General features: G+C 42.1%; 1 protein-coding gene across 1 annotated transcript in view; it reads left to right on the top strand.

Annotated features, from left to right (window-relative positions):
* Nucleotides 1–1,916: 1,916 nt before the first annotated feature.
* Nucleotides 1,917–25,728, top strand: part of lrp12 (low density lipoprotein receptor-related protein 12) — an 83,789-nt gene continuing 59,977 nt past the window's right edge. The window contains exons 1-2 of the mRNA XM_060824316.1: nt 1,917–2,434; nt 22,716–22,778. Coding sequence (XP_060680299.1) covers nt 2,320–2,434; nt 22,716–22,778 — 178 coding nt within the window. The 5' untranslated portion in view covers nt 1,917–2,319. The remainder of the gene's footprint in view (nt 2,435–22,715; nt 22,779–25,728) is intronic.

Here is a 25,728-nt window from a genome sequence, read left to right as displayed (position 1 = left end):
CCCTAAAATTATTGAATTTGATATTGAGCCCGGAAGGCTGCAGGGTACCCAGTTGTAAAGTGTTGCTATTCTTCCAGCTTGAGTTGAGCTTCACTGGAGCACTGCAGCAAGCCTGAGACTGATACGTTGGCCAGGGAACTAGCTGCTGTGTTGAAGTGGCAGGAAACTAAAAGTTCAAGCTCCTTTTTGTGAATAGAACACAAGAGTTCTGCAAAGCCGTCACTGAGTCTACACTTCATTTCCTCAGTGTAGAGGAAACCATATTGTGAGCAGTGAATATAGTAGACTAGATTGTGCTGCTTCACCTGGATACTGAGGAGGGAGGAATGAAACAGACAAGTGTTTCATTTTCTGCAGTTGCAGCAGAAGGTGCCGTGAGGCTGTGTGTGTGTGTTTGGTGGGGGGAGGGGGGGCGCGGGGAGTGTTGGGAGTGAAAGAAGAGTGGATCAGAACATCCCAGAGGGAATGGTCCCTGCGGAAGACTGATAAGGGAGGGGAAGGGCATATGTGTCTGGTGCTGATACCTCGCTGAACGTGGTGGAAATTGCAGCTAATGATCCTCCAGATGTGGATGCTGGTAGAATGATAGGTAAGTCCTAACCAATCCAGTCCTGCCATCTCAGGAATCCGTCTGGTAAACCTCTACTGCACTCCCTCCATCCCCAAAACATCATTCCTTGGGTAAGGAGACCATAACTACATATGATATTCCAAGTGTAGTCTCACCACAAATTTGCACAATTGTAGCAAAAGATCCTTGCTTTTTTCCTCAAACTCTCACTATGAAGGCCAACATCAAATTCCCTTCTTCACTGCCTACTTACATTTAATGACTGGTGTACAAGGACACTCAGGTCTCATTGTATCTCCCTCTTTTCCAATCGATCACAATCTGCCTGCCTGTTTTTACTCTCAATGTGGATAATCCTACATTTTCCTCACTGTATTTTATCTATTGTATATTTGCCCATTCATTCAACTTATTTAAATCACATTGAGTCATCTCTGCATCCTCTTCCCTGCTTAGTGTCATCTTTTCAGCTTAGTACATTTAAATCTTTAATAAACATTGTGAATAGCTGGATCCAAGCATTGATTCCTGTGGAGGGTGTCCACATGAAGTTCACAGACACGATCCTGGGAATGAATGGCTTGTCATATGAGGAGGGATTGAGGGCTCTGTGTCTGTACTTGGAGTTTAGAAAGATGGGGGGGGGGTGGTGAGTGTGCGGAATCATACTCATTGAAAGTTACAGAATATGGAAAGGCTTGGAGAGATTGAAGAAGACATTTCCACTAGCAGGATAGACTATGACCCAACAGTACAGTCTCAGAATGAAGGGACAATTCTTCAGAGCTGAGATGAAGATTTTTTCCAACCAGACACTGGTGAATCAGTGGAACACATTGCCACAAAAGGCTGTGGAAAGAAGAGTTACTGGAAGAAGGCAGCAGAATGTGGTTGAGAAACATATCAGTCATGACTGAATGGCAGAGCAGACACAATGGGCTGAACGGCCTTATTATATCCCTTTATCTTATAGTCTATTTATGTCAGTGCACTACTCTCAATCGTGTTTCGATTTGTCATGCCAATCTCTTATGTGGGATCTTATTGAACACGTTCTGAAAGTCTAAGTAGACCGATTCCAATGGTTCTTCCATGTCAACCTTCTAACTGCATTCTCAAAAAATTCCAATATATTTGTCAAACATGATTACCCCCATGTGTGAAGGAGAGGGAGGATAAGGAGAGGAATTAAATGTAGAAAGGATGGGTTTGATGACAAGAGAGGAGGTATGAGGAAGAGGGATGAAGTACTGTGACTGGGATGGAGATCGATGCGGGGAAATGTTTTGGGGGTTGGACTAACAGGGCGGGCGGTACTGGCCTCACTCCCTCCCTGGCTGAGCGGCGGTGACGCTGGCGAGTGCGGACCTTCCCTGGTCACCGGGCAGACAATTGGAGGTAGAGCCTGGGGCTGAAGTAGACAGTGGGAAGCGTTTGGTTTTCAAGCAAATTCTGAGAACCACGGCCTGGTGTTACTACTATTTTTGTTTAACTGCCCACCTCCCTAAACGCGGCGAGGCCCGGAGCAACGCTCGGCCGCTTGCTGGGACCGGGACTCTCGAGTTATTCGCTGCCGGGATGATGGTACGTGTGAGCGGGAAGAGGAGGGCCGCTCGACCCTGAGGCTGGAGCCGGGATCACACAGCTCTCCTTTTCTCCCGGCGTCTCCAGGCTTCTCCCTGCCGCCTCTCGCGTGTCCAGGCTTCTTCTTCACCTCAACCCGGGTCTCCTTCTCCCAGGGCCTGGTTATGGCCCTCGCCTACTCGTACAACTGTGGTCGGAGAATCTTGTCCAGCTCCCGTCCATCACCGGGGGCCGGGCTATCAGCACTCCTCGTCATTATTATTCTCCTCGTCTTCCCTGGTGAGTATAGAACTTCTATCTAATCTGAATAAATTCATCTGAAACGGAAAGAGGTCATTGTTCTCCTTTGTTCCACTTCAGTCTCAAAGTAGAGGTCATCGATGCTGTTGGCTATTCTTGGCAGGAGCTAAAGCTGTCTCCGCGATTTACTTTTACGTTCATTGTAAACTGTAAAACCTCGATTAATAAAAAAACATGTAAGCATCAACTTTCTTACACAATGGGAGACTTGGAAGTTTTCAAAGGTGTTAGATCAGAATCTCCTGATCTTTTTCAAGTAAAAGAAGTTATCTGTGTGGAAAATTATCTAGTCGTTTTTATCTCGTAATGTCTTCTTGTATTCCTCACCTCCCTATATGTAGATTCCCAATGTCTTGTTTGAGCTAGCAATTTTTAATTTGCTTCAAGGTCCATCTGCTGATCCTGTTTGTATAAGCAGATGCTATGCAATATTTGAGCTGTCAGTGTTGACCTGTCTGCTTTTTTTCTATTAATGGGGAACAGTCTTCATTGATATTTCCCTTGAGGGTCAATTTGGGATCATGAACTTATTGTGAGTTTTAGCTGTACATCTGTTATTTCACCATGTAGTGTCGTGTTTATGGGTACACTGCCCCCATACCACATCTCTGTTGAATTATGTGAAAATTATATTTTCTGTTTGTTCATTTCTATTGTACTTTTTTTTCTGTCTGCTAACTGTCTATGTCCTTCTGAAGGAGAAAATATTGTATGCAGTTGAGATCAAACTACTCCAATTGGGATGTTGCACCATTTATAATAGCTTTGGGCTATGTTAAATGATTTGCCTGACCCATGAACTGTGCATTTTTTAGAAGCATAAAGTCTCTAGAATTTTTAAACAAGCTGTTTAAACCATTTAATTTTCTTGATTTGAAGTTATCTCTCCACCCTTCAGGCTCTCTGCCTGTTTTCCTGATGAAGGGCTTTTGCCCGAAACGTCGATTTTACTGCTCCTCGGATGCTGCCTGAATTGCTGTGCTTTTCCAGCACCATTCTAATCTAGATGCAGGTAGCTTGAAGTTAATTGTACTGTGTTCCATGCTGCAACAGTGTGAAAAATGTTCTACAGCTTGTCATACAGTTCCTAGACAGGCTAAAATATGCTAGTCCAATTGCAATTTATGAATAATTGCATTTGAACACACGGATACTTTAATGTAGTACCACCCTCGGTGAAAAAGTTGTCCCTTTTAAATCTTACCTCTCTCACCATAAATCCATGGCATTTAGTTTTGGTCTCCCCTACCCCAGGGAAACAATGTTGGCTATTCACCCTATCTCTACCCCTCATGATTTTATAAACTTCTCTAAGGTCACCCCTCAGCCTCAGACACTCCAGGGAAAATAGCCCCAGTCTCTTCAGCTTCTCCCTATCAATCAAACCCTTCAACCCCTGACAATATCCTTGTAAATCTTTTCTAAACCTTTTCGAGCTTCACAGTATCCTTTTTATAGCATAGAGACCAGAATTGAACACAGTATTCCAAAAGTACCCTATCCAATGTCCCAACCAATATACAGCTGCAACACTGCCTCCCATACTCAATGCACTGACTAATAAAGGTAAGCATACAAAATGCAACTCCACTTTCAAGAAACTGTGAACCTGCGCTCCAAGATCTCTTTGTTTAGCAACACTCCCCAGGATCTTACCATTAAGTGTATACGTCCTGCCCTGATTTGCCTTTCCGAATGCAGCACCTCATATTTATTGAAATTAAACTCCATCTATGGAATAAGCTACTAGAGGAAGTGTTGGAGGCTGGTACAGTTACAGCATTTAAAAGCCATCTGGATTGGCACTTGAATAGGAAGAATTTAGAAGGATATTGGATAAATGTTGGCAAATAAGACTAGATTAATTTAGGATATCTGGTCGGCCTAGATGAGTTGGACCAAACGGTCTGTCTCCATATTGTATAGCTCGATGACACTAAGTTAACGCTTATTATGATGCCATGTAACCACCTGCAACTTCCCTCTGTTGTATGGCGCAAAGTGTTCTCTCCAAGTTTGAATGGACAAAGTCTGACCACTGCTCCGTTTGCTTCAGAATTCACCTGGAACTAGTGGCGCTTTATAATTTTTATAAGCCTGTTTGGTTATGGTATAGCATAGCTCCATGACAAATGGGACTTGAGCATAGATCTTCTACCCAGAGGTAAGCACTGCTACTCCACCACGAGCACTTTGTATTCAGTTCCTCTTACGTAGATCATCAAAATGCAGGTATGTCATGACATCTGATGTGATCATGCTTCAATTACACCTTGAAATACTTCAGCCCAATAGATTTGAATTCCATCCCTTGATTCTCTCTCAACATCTGATAAAGGTTTTGATCTCTGTCTCTCTTTGTCATTTCTTCTGTTTATTTTCTTGAACTTTGGGCCCATTTTTTTTAAAATTGTCAGGAATAATGTTTTTTTTTAAGGAACAGGATGGTCGCATGGGAACTGAGATCTTCCTGCTCCAAGATAATTTTCTTTTAACAACCAAATTCAACCAGTGGTTAATGGTCAGTACTAATATCTTGTTATATGGTCATAGTGCTCAATCCTCATATTAGCAAGTTGAGCCTATATTCATTGGAGTTTAAAAGAATGAGGTGTCATCTTCTTGAAAGATTTAAAAGTCCAACAAGAAAGATACTTAGAGGATGTTTACTCTGTGGAAGAATCTAGAAGTAGGGGGCACAGTTTCAAAGTTGGAGATCTCCCATTTATATACAGGTGAGGAGAAATTTCTTTTCTCAGTGTTAATGTTTACAATTCTCTTCCACAGAGAACAGTGAAGATAGGGCATTGAATGTATTCAAGTCTGAATTAGACAGAAGTTTAATTTGGAAGGATGTCAAGAATTAAGAGTTGGAGGTCGCACAGCACCAGTTTTGTGGTGCAGCAGGTTTGTTTGGAGGCGTTGGCTTTCGGAGCGCTGCACCTTCATCAGGTCGCAATCACCCGGTGGGGGAGCAGCGCTCCAAGGGCTGGTACTTCCGGGTGAACCTGTTGGACTGTAACCTGGTGTTGTGTGATTTTTAACTTCGTACAGCCCAGTCCAACACCAGCATCTCCAAATCAAGAGTTAAGGGGGATGTGCAACAAAATAATATTAAAGTTAAATTCAAGTCGGATCAGTATGATCTTAATGAAAGGCAGAGTGAGCTAGATGGGTTGTTCAACACGGTATAATTTCTTACACACTTGCTAAAAACATACATGGGTACAATGGGTCTGGGTGGGTTACTCTTCGGAGGTGTGGACTTGTTGGATTGAAGGGTCTGTTTCCATACTGTTGGGAATCTAATCTATTCAAGCAGTAATGCTTTCCATCTGATATCCACAAAACAATGGGAGCAAACATTTATTGTAAGTATTTCCACAGGTGACATTAATCATTTAGACTTAGTTTTGTTCACCCAAATCTTGTTTTTGTAACTATTCTAAATGTTGATCCCTTCCAGATTGTTTTCATTTTAATCTTGCTGACTGAGCTCTTGACCATAACACAATGGAATCCAGATGCAGCAGCTGTAGCTAAAGTTCAGCAAGCAGTGTCTGTGATGGAGGACGCTAGATTGTACCCATTATCTGCTGCTTGTCTTCCTCTGGGAGTAGAAGATTGCATCATTAAGCAAGTTACTGGAAGTCTAAAGGTTGCTAAAAACAGTTGACGTAGAGTGCGTCATCATTGTGATTTAAGCTGCCTCATCTGCTAGGAGTTGTAATGAATCACAGCTGACTTGCACACTAATTTGGTCTACTTTGTGAATGCTGTAAGAGGACTGCCCACATTTAGATTCACTTCAGCTCTTATTTTGTTGAGTTTGGAGAAAGTGTTGTAGTATATTGCTTTTTAATCAAGGGGAAAAAATGATATCACTGCTTTTTAAAAATAGGACTTGTTGATGCTTGTATTATATGATGATGTGTACATCCTTTTGTGGAACCAGGAATTATGTTACAAATTAGTTACAAACTTTATGGCAAAAAAAAATGTGACACTTGTATTCCATGCAAAAAATTTGATTGTGTGTGCCATTGGGTAGTTTAAAATGTTCATTAATGGAATGTGGGCATCATGAGCAAATACAGCATTAATTTTCTCATCCTTACTTTTCTTGAAGTGGGGTTGACTCCCTTCTTGAAGCATTGCACTTGTGACTATATTTGCCATTCCTTCATCAATGTCAAAATGGTGTTTTACTTGGATCAGCTCTCGAGGATAGTGGAGTTCACATGCACAAGAACGTAAATAGACTATTCAACCCATTGATAAGGAGAAAGCGAGGACTGCAACTGCTGGAGATCAGAGTCAAAAAGTGTAACGTTGTAAAAGCCTGATGAAGAGCTTATGATTGAAACGTTGACTGTCTTGCTCCTCACATGCTGCCTGACTGGCTGTGCTTTTCCAGCACCACACTTTTTGACAGTATTCAGCCCATTAAATCTATTTTGCCATTTGATGAGACTTTGGCTGATCTGATAATCCTCAACTCCAGTTCCCTGCCATTTCCCCATAATCTTTGGTTCCCTTACTGATTAAAAATTCTAACTCACCATGAATATACTAAATGACCGAGTATCAACAACCCTCCATTGTAAAGAATTCTGCAAATTCCCTAACCTCAGAGTGTATTCCCTTTCTCTTCAATGGATGCCCCCTTAAACTGAGAGTATGGCCTCTGGTCCTCAACTCTCCCACAAGTAGGGAAAAAACATCTCCCCATCTACCTTATAAATTTAGAAAAATGAAAGGAGACCTTATTGAAACACACAAGAATCTTAGGAGGCTTGACTGCGTACTTGTTTTGAGTTTAGGATCAGAAGGAAGCCTTGATCTAGGTGGTAAAAGTTGAGAGATTTGAAGATTCTGTTGAAGGAGCCTTGACTGGTTATTGGAGTGCACCTTGTAGATAGTATGTGCTGCTGCCACTGTGTAGCCAGTGTGAATATTTAAGGTAGCAATCCAGTAGTTTTATTGGAACTAATTGATCTTGGAAAGTAGGGAGTATTCCATCACAGTCCTGACATATGCATTATAGATGGTGGATAAGCTTTAGGAAGTTCACGAGAAGTTACTTTCCGGCAGTGACCTGCACTTGTAGCCAGAGTTATTGTATGGGCTCAGTTTGGATTCTGAGCATTTGTAACCCCAGAATGTTGATGATAGTTTTAATACCATTGAATTTCAAGGGATAACTATTAGATTCTTTCACTTTGGAGATGGTCATTGCTTGGCAATTCTGCCATAAATGTTAACTGCCACTTTTCAGTTCAAGCCTGCAAATTATATAGGTGTTGATGCATGCACATATGGATTACTCCAGTGTCAGAGGAATTGTATTGAACATCCTGTTTCACCAGCAGAAGCCCCACTTCTAACCTTACGGAAGAAAGGCCATTCAGGAAGCAGCTGATGATGTTTGGACATTACTTAAGGAACTCCTGCAGAGATGTATTGGGGTTGAGATTATTGATGTCCAACAATGAAGACCATCTCTTGGTCCCTTGATAGGACTCGAATGGAGAATTTGTTCCCAATTCCGAATAACTTTAACTTTACAAGGATCCTTAGTCATACTTTAATCAAAACTGGACACAGGAGCATGATTAGTGATTTGGCTGCTCTGTCATTCCCGGTCAGGGTTTGTCCCTTACTTTCAAGATATTTATACACCCTATTCCCAAAGCCCTTGGTGCTATTTGTGTTTAGAATTTCAACTCTTCTGGGGCCAAGTAGTCCTAGTGGAATACAAACTGAGCATTGCTAAATGTGGCACTCCTTACATCATATGGCTGGTGATTGATAGTAAATGGACACATAGACTGTACAGCTGAAAATGTGTTGCTGGTTAAAGCACAGCAGGTTAGGCAGCATCCAAGGAACAGGAAATTCGACGTTTCGGGCATAAGCCCTTCATCAGGATTCCTTGAGTGTTGAGCCACGGGGTGGTTGGGTTGGTTGGTCCGGGTGTCCTAGAGTTGTTCTCTGAAACGTTCCGCAAATAGGCAGCCTGTCTTCCCAATATAGAGGAGGCCACGTCGGGTGCAGCGGATGCAGCAAATGATGTGTGTGGAGGTGCAGGTGAATTTGTGGCGGATATGGAAGGATCCCTTGGGGCCTTGGAGGGAAGTAAGGGGGGAGGTGCAAGTCTCCAGTTTCCTCATTTCCCCATCTCCCACCTTGTCTCAGTCAAATCCCTCGAACTTAGCACCACCTTCCTAACCTGCAATCTTCTTCCTGACCTCTCCGCCCCCATCCCTACTCTGGCCTATCACCCTCACCTTGACCTCCTTCCACCTATCGCATTTCCAATGCCCCTCCCCCAAGTCTCTCCTCCCTACCTTTTATCTTAGCCTGCTGGACACACTTTCCTCAATCCTGAAGAAGGACTCATGCCCGAAACGTCGATTCTCCTGCTCCTTGGATGCTGCCTGACCTGCGCTTTTCTAGCAACACATTTTCAGCTCTGATCTCCAGCATCTGCAGTCCTCACTTTCTCCTGCAGCGTGGAAACAGACCCTTCCATCCAACATGTCTATGCCGACCAGATAGCCCAAATCAATCTAGTCCCATTTGCTAGCATTTGCCCCCTATCCCTATAAACTCCTTATTCATACATCCATCCAGATGCCTTTTAAGTGTTGTAATTGTACTGGCCTCCTCAACTTTCTCTGACAGTTTGTTCCATGAATCCACCACCTTCAGTGTGGAAAAGTTGCCCCTTGGGTCCCTTTTTAAATCTCTCCCCTCAAACCTAGTCCCTCTAGTTTTGGACTCCCAACCCTAGAGAAAAGACCTTTCTCCTTATCTGTGCCTTTCATGATTTTATTAACTTCTATAAGGTAACCCCCTCAGCCTCTGAAGATCTGGAAAAAATAGCCCCAACCTATTCAGCCTCTTCCTATATCTCAAACCTTCCAGGTGAAAGTGAGTACTACAGATACTGGAGATTAGAGTCAAGAGTGTGGTGCTGGAAAAGCACAGCAGGTTCAAGCAGCATCCGAGGAGCAGGAAAATTGACGTTTCTGGACCATTTTCCCCCCCACCTCATGAGTACCTCGTCAGGTCCATGCCCCCAACTATCCACCCTTCCCTCTTAGCACCTTCCCCTCCCACCACAGCAGTTGTAAAACCTGCGCCCACACCTCCCTGCTCACCTCCGTCCAAGACCCAAAGGAACCTTCAACATCCATCAGAGTTTCACCTCCACTTCCACACGTCAGTTACTGTATCCGTTGCTCCCGATGCGGTCTCTACATTGGGGAGACAGGCCGCATATTCGCAGAATGCTTTGGAGAACATCTCCGGGATACCCTCACCAATCAACCCCACCGCCCCCTGGCCGAACACTTTAACTCCCCCTCCCACTCTGCCGAGGATATGCAGGTCCTGAGCCTCCTCCATTGCCACTGTCTTAGCACCCAACACCTGGAGGAAGATCACCTCATCTTCCACCTCGGGACCCTCCAACCACGTGGCATCAATGGATTTCACCTGTTTCGTCATTTTCCCTCTTCCCCACCTTCCCCCAGTTCCAACCTTCCAGCTCAGCACCGTCTTCATGACTCATCCCATTTGTCTGTCTTCGTTCCCACCTATCCACTCCATCCTCCCCTGTGACCTATCATCTTTACCCCCACCTCCATCCACCTTTGCACACGCAGCTACCTCCCCCAGCTCCACTCCCGAGGCTCCCAGCCTCATTCCTGATGAAGGGCTTTTGCCCGAAATGTCAATTTTTCTGCTCCTCAGATGCTGCTTGACCTGCTATGCTTTTCCAAAACCACAATCTTGGTTCAAATCTTGCAACTCTGGCAACATCCTTGTAAATTTTTTCTGAACCCTTTCAAGTTTCATGGGATGTTCTTAGACTGCAAATATGGACAGGATATGCCTGGACAATGTTAGACTTTTCTTGGTAGATACTGTTACATGTTGCAGTGTAGACATTCTTATAACTTGAGCCGCATCTCAATTTCTCTCCATTGCTGCTTCAAACAGCAGCATTGGCTAGTATGGCCAAAATTACGTAGCACTTATTTTTCAACTCAGAAAACACTCCTGGTATTTTAGCTATCTAATAGTCCCATTTCCATTTCAGTTTAAAATTCCCTCCCAAAGAAAACAAAGATTGGGCTCTGTTACATTCGCCTTAAATGAAATGGTTTTGTTAAATGCATTTTATCACTAATTGATACGACATGCAATATATGTAGTTTTGCTCGCTGAGCTGGAAGGTTCATTTTCAGACGTTTCATCACCATGTTAGGTATCATCATCAGTGAGCCTCCAGTGAAGCACTGGTGTTAGTGACCAGCTTTCTATTTATGTATAAATAGAAAACAGGTCACTAACATCAGCGATTCACCAAAGGCTCACTGATGATGTTACCCAGTATGGTGATGAAATGTCTGAAAATGAACCTTCCAGCTCAACAAGCAAGCTTAACATGCAGAACCTCAACCTGAGCTACAAATCTTCTCAAAACTCACTAATGCACATATGTGCATCCACCTTCGCTCATTCCTTAATGCAATTTTTAAACAATATCTTGTTATTTTCTTCCCACATGCTTATTCATTTCAATATAATCACACTCTTGATAAAACATCTGGTATAAAATTATCTTTTCTTACAGTGTCAATGGTTACTACATTAACTGGTTGAATTAATAACCTCCATCAGAACCGTCTTGTGTTTTGAATCATGGAAGTTGTCTACAAAAGCTAATGAATTATGTTCATGATATTTCTTTACAACCATGTTGGAAATAGATTTCAACATGTTGGAGCCAATAATAATTTAAAAATTACCTTTTCACTTTGGAGTACTTCTAAGAAATTAAAGCAGTATCAGAAAAGTTTCCTACTGGCTTCTCTATGCCTAATTAATAGTATTGTAATAAGATTACATTTACACCTCAGTTATCAGCATCAACTGACAGTTTAACAGTCAGGGATAACTGATATCGATTCACATACTTTCTCAAAAGTTGTTTGTGACTCTGCTGACTATGCTATTTTGCCTATTTTCATAACAAATCTACTAAAGAAACAGCTATTATGCTGAAGTTAGGCACAAATTCCCAATAAAAGCCCACACTTCCCCAGCCATCTTGTGATTTCCTATTTAGTTTGGAATGAGAATTTTCCATCAGAGTCTTCACTTTCGTTATGATTGGTAAGATTCACGGTGGCACAGTGATTAGCACTGCTGCCTCACAGTGCCAGAGACCCGGGTTCAATTCCCGCCTCAGGCGACTGACTGTGTGGAGTTTGCACATTCTCCCCGTATCTGCGTGGGTTTCCTCCGGGTACTCTGGTTTCCTCCCAAAAATGTGCAGGTTAGGTGAATTGGCCATGCTACATTGTCCGTAGTGTTAAGTGAAAGGGTAAATGGGTAAATGTAGGAGAATGGGCCTGGGTGGATTGCACTTCGGTGGGTCGGTGTGGACTTGTTGGGCCAAAGGGCCTGTTTCCACACTGTAAGTAATCTAATCTAATTTGCTCTGCTCATGAGAGATTTTGTTAAGCCAGCTAAACAATCTTAAAGCTGGAAATGTTATGACCAACTTTATTGCAATCAAATTAAAACAAAGATATATCAACAGTATTGAGTACAGGAGTTGGGAGGTCATGTTGCGGCTGTTCAGGACATTGATTAGGCCACTGTTGGAATATTGCGTGCAATTCTGGTCTTCTTCCTATCGGAAAGATGTTGTGAAACTTGAAAGGGTTCAGAAAGGATTTACAAGGATGTTGCCAGGGTTGGAGGATCTGAGCTACAGGGAGAGGCTGAACAGGCTGGGGCTGTTTTCCCTGGATCGTCGGAGGCTGAGGGGTGACCTTATAGAGGTTTACAAAATATTGAGGGGCATGGATAGAATAAATAGACAAAGTCTTTTCCCTGGGGTTGGGGAGTCCAGAACAAGAGGGCATAGGTTTAGGGTTAGAGGAGAAAGATATAAAAGAGACCTAAGGGGCAACTTTTTTACGTAGAGGGTGGTACGTGTATGGAATGAGCTGCCAGAGGACATGGTGGAGGCTGGTACAATTGCAACATTTAAGAGGCATTTGGATGGGTATATGAATAGGAAAGATTTGGAGGAATATGGGCCTGGTGCTGGCAGGTGGGCCTGGATTGGGTTGGGATATCTGGTCGGCATGGACGGGTTGGACCGAAGGGTCTGTTTCCATGCTGTACACCTTTATGACTCTAAGTGGTTGCTTAAATGATCTAGTTGCTTTACATATTCTTCGCAGGTATATATTATAGCTTCAACTGAATAACTTGCACAGTTAGGCAGTGGCTTGATTCAGAGGCTTTTAGAATGCTGTTTGGATATTTCTAAGATAAAATGGCTTCATTTGACTGTGATATAGTTACCCTTTTCTGTAGCAGAGGCTGATACCTCATTCAGATTTTTTAAATGGTACTCACCTGTACCATCAATAGATTAACCTTCGGTTGGGCAGTGCTTCATTTCCTTCTATCGACACAATCTTTTAACCAAGGAATGGATTGTTAATTTGTTTTTGTTACTGCATTTATTTTTCAGCAATCTATGCAGAACCTAGTATGCCTATCTGATTTAAGAATAATGCAATGGGTGAGCTCCAACTGCTTTGACTAAGTTTTATCAGTTTATTTTCTAGTGCATATTGAATACACATTTTCATCGGAAGCTTGTTTTTCTGGGCTTAACTTGACTCGGACTGTCTCTGAATTTAGGCAAAGCTATAGCTTGCACTAAAGTCATGTTATTATCTTGGAGTAAGTCAATTCCTTCTCTAGGTAATTTCTTAACTGCGTCTACCACTGTTCCAGACAGCAAGTTGAATTCCAAATGCTCTTTGTATAACAGAATCAGGACATACTCTCTGCATTCATGTACCCCATTTATGCTCATTTTGGATTTCATTCCACATTTTAAAGGGAAATCCATGCTCTTCTCCAGCTAAAGAGCGTAAATTTATGTTCTGTGCATCATTTGAAGAAAAAGGCTTGTCTTTCCCTTTGCAGAAGCCCTTCATCTCTCATTTATCATATTCATCTTTTGCATCCAGCCCGTGTTAACATCTCCTTTTCTGGTTGCAATCAACGCTACGATTTGATCCATGGTATTTGTCTTTTGAGTTCCCTTTTTTAAAAGACTCGTTCATACGAACATTAACAGGTGCCATTGGCTTTCCAGGCAGCTTCCAACATTGTACGGTAACTGGAGATATCCAACTTTATTACAACAGAAACACTTCAGCCTTCAATTTCCACCCCACTTTCAGTGCCCTCTTTCCTGAACTGAAGAGGGGGTGATCTTGGGACATTGCTAAATCATTATTACTGCCTGTCTAATAATGCAACTCTGGTCTTCAACCTGGATTCTTACTATAAGACAGATTTTGTTTTTAAATTCTTCTAAGAGAATGATTTCTGAGAATTTCATATAGAGTATTTACCCGTAATTTTCATATCCACCTGTCAAAATTACTTCACCCTTTTCGAATTCACTATATGTTTGCAAAGACTGCTTCTGCAAATTTCTAAACTTTGGCTTTTATGCATCAGGAACTAATGCATACACGCAGAGATGAGCCTTTGTTTTTACAGTGTCCTTACCCTTTTCAACTTCCAGTGTTGACTGCAACATTTGAAGCCAGTATCCCTTATCTATCTTTACTCTTTTTCTTTTATAATTCTAGTTCCAATTCTCAGAATGAATTATACAGTACAGAAGAGGCCCTTTGGCCCATTGAGTCTGTGCTACGAAAAAATACACTGCTACCTCGTCCCACTTTCTGACATTCGGCCCATAGCCTTGAATGCAATGACATTTCAAGTGCTCATCCGAATACTTTTTAAAGGTTGAGGTTACCTGCCTTAATTATCTCTTTCAGTAGAGCATTCCAGATTCCTACCACACCCTCAGATGAAAAGCATTTTCCTCTAATCCCTTTAAACCTTCTGCATTTCACTTTAAAACTGTGTCCCCTTGTTTTTGACTTTTCAACTAAGGGCGACAGTTGCTTTACATTCACCTTGTCTATGCCCCTCAATCTTTGTATACTTCTATCAGGTCTTTCCCAACCTTCACTGCTCCAAAGAACACAACTTGAGCTTATCCAGCTGTCCTCATAGCTAAAGTTCTACAACCCAGGCAACATTCTGATAAATATCCTCTGCTTCCTTCCTATAATGCAGTGCACAACCAGACCTGTATACAGAACCATAGCTGTGATCAAAATATAGTCCTATACAGCTCCTGTACATGCCTTGACTGCTAAAAGCAAGCATCATCCTTAACTACCTTATTAACCTGTCCAACCGTATTCAGGCACCCCAGGATTCTCTGAGCTTCCTAGTTCCCTGCCATTCATTGAGTCCTCCCTTACCATCTTATTACTTCCAAAGTGGATCACCTCATATTTATCAAGGTTAAATTCCATCTGACACTGATCTGCCCATTTGACAAACATGTCTTTCTTGCTGTAACCTGTTAAGAAGTGGAGGATGACATCCCTCTGACAATTAAAACTGAAACATCAGAAAAGACCGCCTCACGTAGTAATCTTATAAAGGAGTATGACAAGTGGTATAATCTACCTCTTAGGAGAAAGGGAGGACTGCAGATGCTGGCGATCAGAGCTAAAAAATGTGTTCCTGGAAAAGCACAGCAGGTCAGGCAGCATTCAAGGAGCAGGAGAATCGACATTTCGGGCATCAGCATTCCTGAAGAAGGGCTTATACCTGAAATGTCAATTCTCCTGCTCCTTGGATGCTGCCTGACCTGCTGCGCTTTTCCAGCATTTTTCAGCTCCAATCTACCTCTTACCCCCAATCTGTTATAAAAGAATGTTAAATGAAATGGAATCCTTTCACCCACACCATAATAAACAAGTAACAATTTATTTATTTAACTCGAGCAGTGAACAAATGAACAGAATTATTAACAAACGGAATAAATCTCTTCTAACTACCTATTCCTTTACTGGACTAAATTCTAATAGGCATGCTGTTTCAGGTCCCACTTATAAATCCAATTAATAAGAACAATAAACTAAACTTACATTCTGTGTGAACTTTGAGAAACTATCTTCCTGGCGTTTCTGTATCATCTTCTATCGTTTTTCAAAATGCTTTTGAATAATTTTCTGATCATAGTGTTAAGAATGTTTGCTAAACGTGCCGTGTACCTTTATAGATATATAGTGCTTTCTTAAAGAGTGTGGAGATTTCTTGTGAGAGCTTCTTATTTCTTTCTCAGATGCCACTTTGTTAAAAAAATGCTGCTTGGGTCTGCCAACTGAATGGCTTTTTGATACATTGTGTCAGTTCGAGCACCTGCAGCTGCTTGTCCAGAGACATTCATTTTTTAAATCTTTAAGCAACAAATAGGACACCAGCTTTTAAAGGGATGTCAGTGCTTTCCCCCATTTTTACAATTTTACCATTTTATTCACACCAACTTCATGACAAACCCTTCTTCCTCAGTCAAGAACCTGTCCAATTTTTGTATCATCCATAACTGACTTATCAACGGTCCCAAGTGTTCTCATGGAACAATAAGGGACCCAGCACTGATCCCTATCGAATACTACTGGAAACTGGCCCCTAGTCACATAATTGTTCTTCTACCATCATCCTCTATCTCCTGCCAACTCGGCCAATTTTCGATCCAACATATCAAGTTACTTTGGATGAGTCTTTACTCTTTTTGTATGAGTTTCCCATGTGAGATTTTGTCAACGACCTTGCTGAAATCCATATGTACTACATCAATACCCTACCCTAATCTAAACTTTTCCGAGATGCACCCAGACATTGTGGATCTGAAGCATCAAGCGACCCTTTTTTTGCCCCTCAACCCTCACCCTTTTTGTCCTTTTCTTCTTTCTGAAGTTCTTTTTTACCTTTTCTTCAAGCTCAAGTCTTTAAATTCCATTTCTCTTTCAATCTTTTGTTTTAAACTCCAAACCGTCTCCTTTATCAACTTCTATTTGCTTTGTCACTTCAAATTCAAGCTGCTGTAACTATAATTCAAATCCTCGCTAACTAAAGTGACTCACCATTTAAATAATTAATCACTCCTGTATTTCCACCAGCCCCATTTTACAATATGTTCATTATGTTTGCCTTCTTAGCTCTAGCAGGCAATTCTACTTTTAATTTATTTGCTAATTCCAGCAGTATGACTTTTGTTATGTCGTAGATATCCCCAATGGATTTACGTTCCAACAGCAGAATGGTTTTCGTTGCTTCAAACGCTTTAGGGCATGCGAGGCAGCAACAGAGCTGGCTCCTCTGGGCATTGATATCAGCAAGACTTGTGGGGGAAGAGAGCAAGCCCAGCAGTGAAGATGGCACCTGAGGATCAGCAAGTTTGACTTTAGTTGGGTCTGGCGAAACGGTGGTGATTTTGAGCCAGCTCAGAACTCCTATCTAGATGAATGTCTCCTTCAGCTATATCTTTTCACTTTCTCTTATTCTTAAATTATTAAAGTGGTGCTGGATTATGGCAACAAATTAAAGCTTTTCACTATTTTATTGTATTTTGGTGTAAAATACAGGTAACAATAAATAATGTTCCAATGGGCAGAAAAATGGCAGGTGGGGTTTAATTCAGACAAATGTGAGGTGATGCATTTCGGAAGTCAGGTAGAGGTTGAAATTTATGCAGTGAATGGCAGAACCCCTGGGAGTACTGATATGCACAGGGATCTGGTTGTGCAGGCTCAGGGTTGGAGGGCCGAAGGGCCTATTCCTGTGCTGTATTGTTCTGTCCTTTTTATTGTTCTTGTTCAATGCATCTCATTTTAGAATGCGAAACCTGGTAGAGTCATACTGCAACCTTTTCCATTTAGAAAAATTCCATATCCAGTCTGGTGTAATCCTCTTACAAATATCCTGGACTTGCAAGCATTTTTATTACTCCTTGACTGTAAAGGGTTGGCCCGCAAGCCATCCCAGTTAGACCTCTAACTTGACCAATTTGCCTTGCTGCTATTGAGGCCAAAAGCCAATTTATGCCACCACTCACTGCAGCACAGCCAAACTTCGGAAAACCACCTATACAACGTATTCAAGAAGAATGGATACTGAAAAAATACAGTCCGCAGATTCCTCAAGAACGAACCACGACAAGCAGACCAAACACAGCCAAAAATCTTAACCACCTTACCATACATCAAAGAAGTTTCAGAAATGACAGCCAGACCACTAAGACCCCTCTGAATCCTAGTAGCACACAAACCCCACCAACGCCCTCAAACAGAAACTAACAAACTTAAAAGACTCAGTACAACCCATGGACAAAACCAACATCATCTACAAAATTTCATGCAAGGACTGCCACAAACACTACGTAGGACAAACAGGAAGAAAGTTAGCCACCAGGATACATGAACACCAGCTAGCCACAAAAAGACACGACCCTCTCTCCCTCGTAGCCTTACACACGGATTTTAAAAAAAACACCAATTCGACTGGGATAACTCATCTATTGTGGGACAGACTAAGCTAAGACATGCCAGAGAATTCCTAGAGGCCTGGCACTCCAACCACAATGCCTTAAACAAACACATAGATCTAGATACCATCTATCAACCCCTCAGAAAACGAACAGGAAATGACATCACCACCAGGAACCCCATCCAGGACAAACAAACAAATAGAAAGCAGGAGACAACAGCTTTCCTTCACTTGGAGGTCACCACTGATGGTGTTACCTAGTCAGGTAATGAAATGTCTGGATATCAAACCTACAGCTCAGCAAGCAAACCTGAAGTCTAAACCTCAACCTGAGCCACAAACCTTCACAACCTTGCAAAAAGAGTTTTCAATGGGTTGTGAAATCGAAAAACATTGCAAAAGCCTTTTGAGGTTGCCATGTGAACCCTTCCCAATGGCCAATATAATAATACCAGGCTGCTGCTGTTTCATGTCAGTTATTTTTAAATATCCATTTTACAAACAGTTTGGATTAGATTGTGCAGCTTAATTAAGCTTCTTTCAAGCTCAATTTTTGGATGAATGTTTGCTTTTTTAAAGCAAAAATTCTTTGGACTTGGCAGGCTTTTCAAAAAGTTCAGTTCCCTCTCAATAAATGAAGTGTTTTTATTTCATCATCTTAAATCACTTCTATCTTGAATTGGCATATCTGATTTTGTTTTCAGCAGCATGTCCTGTCTAAGAGGAAATAAAGTTAAAGTGTTGAGGATATTGAAACAAATATGTGAAACGAAAACCATACTAGAAATACAGTAGCAGGTCTGGCGATCTCTGTGGAGAAAGAAACAGTTTCAGCACGGTGGCTCAGTGGTTAGCACTGCTGCCTCATAGCGCCAGGGACCCGGGCTGGATTCTGCCTTGAGCGACTGTCTATGTGGATTTTGCACAATCTCACCGTGTCTGCATGGCTTTCCTCCCACAGTCCAAAGATGTGCATGTCAGGTGAATTGGCCACACTAAATTGCCCATAGTGTTAGTTGCATTCGTCAGAGGGAAATGGGTCTGGATGGGTTACGCTTCAGAGGTTCGGTGTGGACTTGTTGGGCCGAAGGGCCTGTTTCCACACTGTAGGGAATCTAATCTAATCATAATGTTTCAGGTCTGACTTCAGAATTGAAATGTGTTCAAAATGTGTTTTTACACTTTTGACAGAAGAGGGGAACGAGCAAAGGTTCCCTATGTAAAGACTCTTTGTAAAAGTCAAAGGGGTTGTTAATGGTGCTTGATAGAGTTAAAGAGACATAAAGTGGAAATATATTCAATATAGAAGGGAGAGAATAGGTCCCCTCTACAAAGAGCAGTACCAACAAGACACAAACAAGTGAAGGCTGGAGGTGAAGAGAGACTGTGTACAAAAAAAATGGAGGACAGACATTATATTTTTGTTTTGTTTTGAAATATTTTGTTTTTTTTTCCTGCTGCTGAAAGCATTTCTGTTTTCAGCAGTAGAAAGAACGGGAGCTTGGACCAGGGGCCTGTCGAGAAAGGCGAGTCACTGATTTAAATTTTTAAAAGCTTGCTTCGGAGAGCAGAGGTTTCTGGGAAAGGAGGGACTTTTTTTTTTCCCCCTCAGCTATATGTGAGACCCTACCCTCGTAGGGCCTCCCACCAATCCTCCTCCTCTAACCTTAAACACCAGGGACATATCAGGTAAGCTTCTCTTTTTTTTAACTTTGATTAGGGGACTAGCAGGGATGGCAGTGCAGGGCGAGGAGTGTTCCTCCGTGATGTTTGAGGTGAGGAATCCCATTCGGTCCCATCCAAGTACATCTGCAGGAAGTGCACCAACTCTTGCTCTCCAAGACTGCGTTAGGGAATTAGAGCAGGAGCTGGATGAACTTCGGATCATTCAGGAGGAAGAGTCTGTGATAGATAAGCGTGACAGGGAAGTAGTTACTCCTACGTTCGAAGGAAGCTGGGTAACTGTTAGAAGTGGGGAAAACTGTCAGTGCAGGGATCCCCCGTGGTCATTTCCCTCAAAAACATGTATACCATTTTATGTAATGTTGGGGGAGGGGGTGGGGGGGGGGCGACTTACCAGGGGGCATGCATTGGGGTGCAGGTCTCTGGCACAAAGTCTGTCTCTGTTGCATAGAAGGGAAGGGGGGGACAAGAAGGAGCATATTATTCTATGGGGACTCAATAGTAAGAGAGTCAGAAGGTTTATTGTGAACAAAAGAGACTCACGGTTGGTGTGTTGCCTCCCAGGTGCCAGGGTCCGTGGTGTCTCGGATTGTGTCTTTGAAGTCCTGAAGGGAGATGGTGACCATCCCCAAGTCATGGTCCACATATGTACCAGCGACATAGGCAGAAAGAGGGTAGGATGTCAGGCAGCTAGGGTGGAAGCTGAGAGCTAGAACAAACAGTTGTTATCTTAGAGTTGTTACCCGTGCCATGTGATAGTGAAGCGAAGAACTGGGAGAGATATCAGCTGAACATGTGACTGCAGGGATGGTGCAGGAAGGATGGTTTCAGGTATATGGATAATTGGGGCTCATTCTAGGGAAGGTGGGATCTCTACAAATAGGGTGATCTTCACTTGAACCAGAGAGGTACTAATATCCTGGGTGGAAAATTTGCAAGTGCGATTGGGGCGGTTTTAAACTATCTCAGTAGGGGGATGGGAACCTGTGGTACGGAGGAGGATGAGAGTAGGGAGGACATGGGCAGGATTTCATGGTCACAGGAGTGTGCTGGCAGACAGCAAGCTGGTTTGAAGTGTATCTACTTTAACACCAGGAGTATCCAGAATAAGGTCAGGTGAACTTGCAGCATGGACAGATACCTGGTAGTCATTTCAGAGACATGGATTGAGCGAGGTCAGGAACGAATGTTGCAGGTTCCAGGGTTTAGAGCTTTCATTAAGATCAGGGAAGGTAGAATGGGCTGAGGTTAGAAACAAGAGAGGAGAGGTCACGCTGTTGGGAGTTTTTTTATGGGCTGCCACAAAGTTCCAGGGATGTGGAGGAGATTCTGGGCAGGAGTGAAAGGAACAGGGTGATCATTATGAGGGACTTTAACTTTCCCAACATTGACTGGAAATGCTATAACAATAATACGTTGGATGGATCAGTTTGTCCAGTGTGTGCAGGAGGGTTTCCTGACACAGTATGTCGAAGGGCTGACAAGAGAGAAGGCTACACTGGATCTGGTACTTGGTAATGAATCAGGTCAGGTGTTTGATTTAGTGGTAGGTGAGCACTTTGGAGAGAGTGACCATAATTCAGTTACGTTTAGTTTAGTGATGGAAAGTATGTGCCACAGGACGAGAGTTTTAAGTGGGGGAAGGGCAATTAGAATGCGATTAGGCAAGATATAGGGTGCATAGAATGAGCTAGCAAAATGCAGGAGATGGGGACAGTCGAAGCATGGTGCTGGTTTAAGGAACAGAAATTGCATGTTCTTGATGGCTATGTCCCTGTCGGGCAAGGAGGAAATGATAAGGTAAGGGAATTGTGTTTTACTACAGAAATTGCATCTTTTGTTAGCAGAAGAGCGAGGCTTATGTGACGTTGAGGCAAGATGGTTCAGATGAGGCGATGGAGAGTTATAGGTTAGCTAGGAAGGATTTTAAGAGTTAAGAAGAGCAACGAGGGTTCATAAGAAATCTTTAGCAGGTAAAATAAAGGAGAATCCTAAAGCTTTCTGTAGGTATGTGAGGAGTAAAAGGATGACATCTTAGGAATAGGGCCAGTCAAAGGAAGAATTGGAAGTTTTGTGTGGACCCTGTGGAGATCGGAGAAGTGCTAAACGAATATTTGTCATTTGTTTTCTCTCAGGAAAAGGAGAATAATGTAGAGGAGAAGACTGAAATACTGGCTATTAGACTAGAAGGGATCGAGGTTAGTCAGGAGAAGGTGTTATCAATTATCGAAGAAGTGAACGCAGACTAGTCCCCTGGGCTGAATGGGATTTATCAGAGGATTCTCTGTGATGCTAGGGAGGAGATGGCGGAGCCTTTGGCTTTAATCTTTGAGTCATCATTTTCTACAGGTTTAGTACCAGAGGACTGGAGGATTGCAAATGTTGTGCCTTTGTTCAAGAAGGGCAGCAGAGATGACCCAGGTAATTATAGACCAGGGAGCCTTATGTCTGGAGGAGGAAAAGTTTTAGAAAGGATTATAAGAGATAGGATTTATAATCATCTAGCAAGCAACAGTTTGATTGGAGATAGTCAACATGGTTTCGTCAAGGGCAGGTTGTGTCTCATAAACCTCATTCAATTTTTTGAGAAGGTGACCAAACATGTAGATGAGGACAGGGCAGTTGACGTGGTGTAAAGAAGACTGCATTGAGAGTAATAAATGCAGTTTGAAAAAACTACAAATGAAGCATTGCTTTCTCTGTAAGGTGTTTAGGGCCTTGGACAATGAAGAAGGAGAAGGTGGCTAGTCAAGTGTTAAACCTTGCGCGATTGCGTAGGAGAGTGAATGAGTATTCAGAATGATGGAGTGGACCAGTGTCTCTCAGGGAGTGGTCCCTGCAGAACAGTGTGGTGGATAGGGGAGATGTATTTGGTGGTGGATCCTGATGGAAACAGTGGAGGATGATACTTTTGCTGCTGAGGTCTTTTAACTTATTTCAGGTGATGCACTTTATCAAGTTTTTAGTGAACCATTTGAATGTGTATATGTATATATTCTAGACCTATTAGGAAATGTCTTTCTTTATAGGTGAAGTAAACAAAACCTGCTAAATGGTGTTATTCTTGACATACTAAATTTATTTTTTTTAAACTTTGTTTCAGGAAATGGCGTTCTAGGTGGAAAGTATGTTTCAGGAAATACACGGATTTCAAAGATCTCAGCTGGTATGTTTGTTCTTTTCAGATGTGAAGGAAATTAACAGTTGATGTAGGACCTGACATAATGCTTATAGCAATGAAGGGATTATTTTATTTTTATTGGCAGGATTCAATAAATCTGGTATATACATTTTAAATGTTGAGTGCTTACAGTAGTGTTATTAAGTAAATGAGATTAATATCGGTTCAGTGATCAATTAAGTTCCTGGTCATATTCATTAGGAAAGAGACGTTAGATTGGTCTGTAATAGTGCCTTGTGTGTTTGTCTACTTAAACATTTATTTTGCATTGTTGCAATTAATGACTGTTCCAGATGCTATCCAAAGCTGCATTGGTTATAAATACAGATTTGTTCCATAGTAATGCTTTTGGCTTTAGTACATCCATTTAAACACGTTTCGCCAAGCTACTTTGATTGCTCTAATGCACAAGGGGATGATGATGATGATACTGCATTATGCAGGAATTTCCTAATTCTTTTGTTTCCTGTCCCAGAGCAAGTGTGATTTTTTAAAAAAATAGTAATTCCCCAGTAACATGCAAGTTGAAGCATCTTGATTAATGTGACCTTTAATGTAACTTAGATCATTAAAGTGATACTTTGGAGTTTATTGTTGCAATATTTTCAAGTCAGATATCAACTGCCTTTTTTGCCCCCACTCTCAGCAATTGTAAAGTTTGTATCTTCTGTTTTTTTCAGGGATCTCTTGTTGCCAGCATTAGTTACTTCAAGTTCCACAGTGTTTGCTATGAAACTAAAGTGAGACAGTATTTGCAGCAAAATGCCATAACTAGAATATTATTTGAAAATTTTGTATTGCATTAGTTCCCAGAACAAAGAAAATAATTAATGAGAAATCTGTGTCCAGTGGGGTCCCACAGGGATCAGTGTTGGAACCTTTGCTGCTTGTAGTTTGTATAAATGATTTTACACTTGAATGGAGGAGGGTTGATTTGTAAGTTTGCAGATGATACAAAAACTGGTTAGGTAGTAAGTAGTGAGGAGGACAAGCTTCGATTACAGGAGCATATAGAATGGCTGATCTTGAGGTGGTTATTTTTGACCTGCTTGGATGAGATGGGTTGAAGGACCTTTTGCTATTCTTAAAAATCTCTGACTCCTTTACCACTGGCACTCTCAACTTGAGTTTTAGCTGTTTACAGAGAATCACAGAGATCTACAGCCCATCACATCCACACCCGTCAAAAACAATTACCTAACTACTGTGATATAGTTTTCCAGCACTTTGCCTATAGCTGACCCGCTCCTCCCCTTGGCATCACAAATGCACATCTGAACACTTCTTCACTGTTATGAAGGTTTCTGCCTGTACCACCCATGAAAAATTTTCCTTCTCACATCTCCATTAAACGTTAACCTCAAATGTGTGTCCCTTGTCATTGATCCACCCAAGGGAAAAGTTTCTCCTGATCTACCCTATCCATGCCCCTCATAATTTTACACACATCAGTGATGTCACCTTGCAGTCTCCCTGTGCTTTGTGTCCTTCAGAAGGCTTGCTGCTTTGCAAGGGAACATCCACTCACTTTGCTTTGGAATTTGAGGGCTATTATTTTTCAAATAAACATAACTGCATGAAATTTGTTTATGATAGTTTTTTAGTATCTTGGTTAATTCTCTTGGTTAATACACTAGCAACGGTAGGCATTTCAGTGCTACTTATACCAGTCTGAAGTCTGTTTCTCGCTGGTGACCACTCCAAGCTTACCTTGTCCATGAGAATTTTCTGCTTTCCAGTAAACACCTGATCACCCAATTTGCTGACTCCAAGGTTGGTTCCTGCACTTTAACCATTCTCTAATTCTGTGTATGCCGTTGTAACTTTCCTACAGTATGTTATCTCTCTGGGATTCCTATGGTCACTTAATATCTTTTAATGAATCCTCCAACTACTGTACTCTGCTGTCCAGTCATTACTTGATATAACTTTGCCTATCCCATCGGAATCACAGAAACTGTGCAATCCTGTTCTTGGTGCATAAGTGTCCATTCCCAGCTCTTCCTTTTCTCTATGAATACAGGAACCTTTTGCTGCACAGTATATATTCACAACCTTTTTGATTGAATTTTAAAGTTTGGAAATATGTGAAACTGGGTAACATTCAGTTTGGATCAGTGATAATTGCTCTCAGCAGCTCATTGAGAAAACCGTCAAACACAACCCACTGCCCTCCCTGCTACAGTCACACACTCCCTTCCCCTCCCTCTTGAGCATGTACATGTGCGCACACAACCCCTTCCACCACTACATGTGTATGACTCCAATCTATATGTACTGGTTCTCCCCCTCCTGCATATGCATACACATTTCTACCTCAACCATATACACTGTCTCTCCACATCCCTTGCCCATGCAAACGCTCCTTCTCTCTTGTGCATACATACCCACGTACTCAGTCCCTCGCCACCTTACGTTCAGTCTTCAACTCCCCACCCTAAACACATGCATCCATAGGCTGACCTCCCTTTCCCCTCTCTCCCTCTTTCACACATTTACCCATGACCTTCTCTTGAATGCACACATGTACATGTGCACCCTGGAGAAATGCACCCACACTCCCTCATCAACCCCTGCGTTCGTATACAAATGCACCCAACTCTGTCTTCATCTGTCAAGCATATGCTTTGATCTCCTTCACACATGCACAGAGGCACTCACTCCCTGTAGATGCCTATGGCTCAGAAAAGGGCCCTTTAGCTGATTGCATCTGCACAAGTCAAGGCATCCCATTTTACATCACTTAGTCCATCATTTTGTATGCCCCAAGTCACCCTTCCGTCATACAATCTCCCCATCTCCATTCCCTTCACCTAATGCATGTACGTTGTTCTCCCTCATATGCCTGCGCAAATAAACCCTTCCTCCCTGTCTCTACCTCGTGCTATCAGTTGTCTCCCACACACATCATATATGCATACGCATCAGTATATTC

The sequence above is a fragment of the Hemiscyllium ocellatum genome, chromosome 4 (assembly GCF_020745735.1).
Source record: "Hemiscyllium ocellatum isolate sHemOce1 chromosome 4, sHemOce1.pat.X.cur, whole genome shotgun sequence".
Taxonomy (NCBI): Eukaryota; Metazoa; Chordata; class Chondrichthyes; order Orectolobiformes; family Hemiscylliidae; genus Hemiscyllium; species Hemiscyllium ocellatum.
The sequence above is the reverse complement of the archived record's forward strand: the minus strand, read 5'-3'. Positions and strand labels throughout refer to the sequence as shown.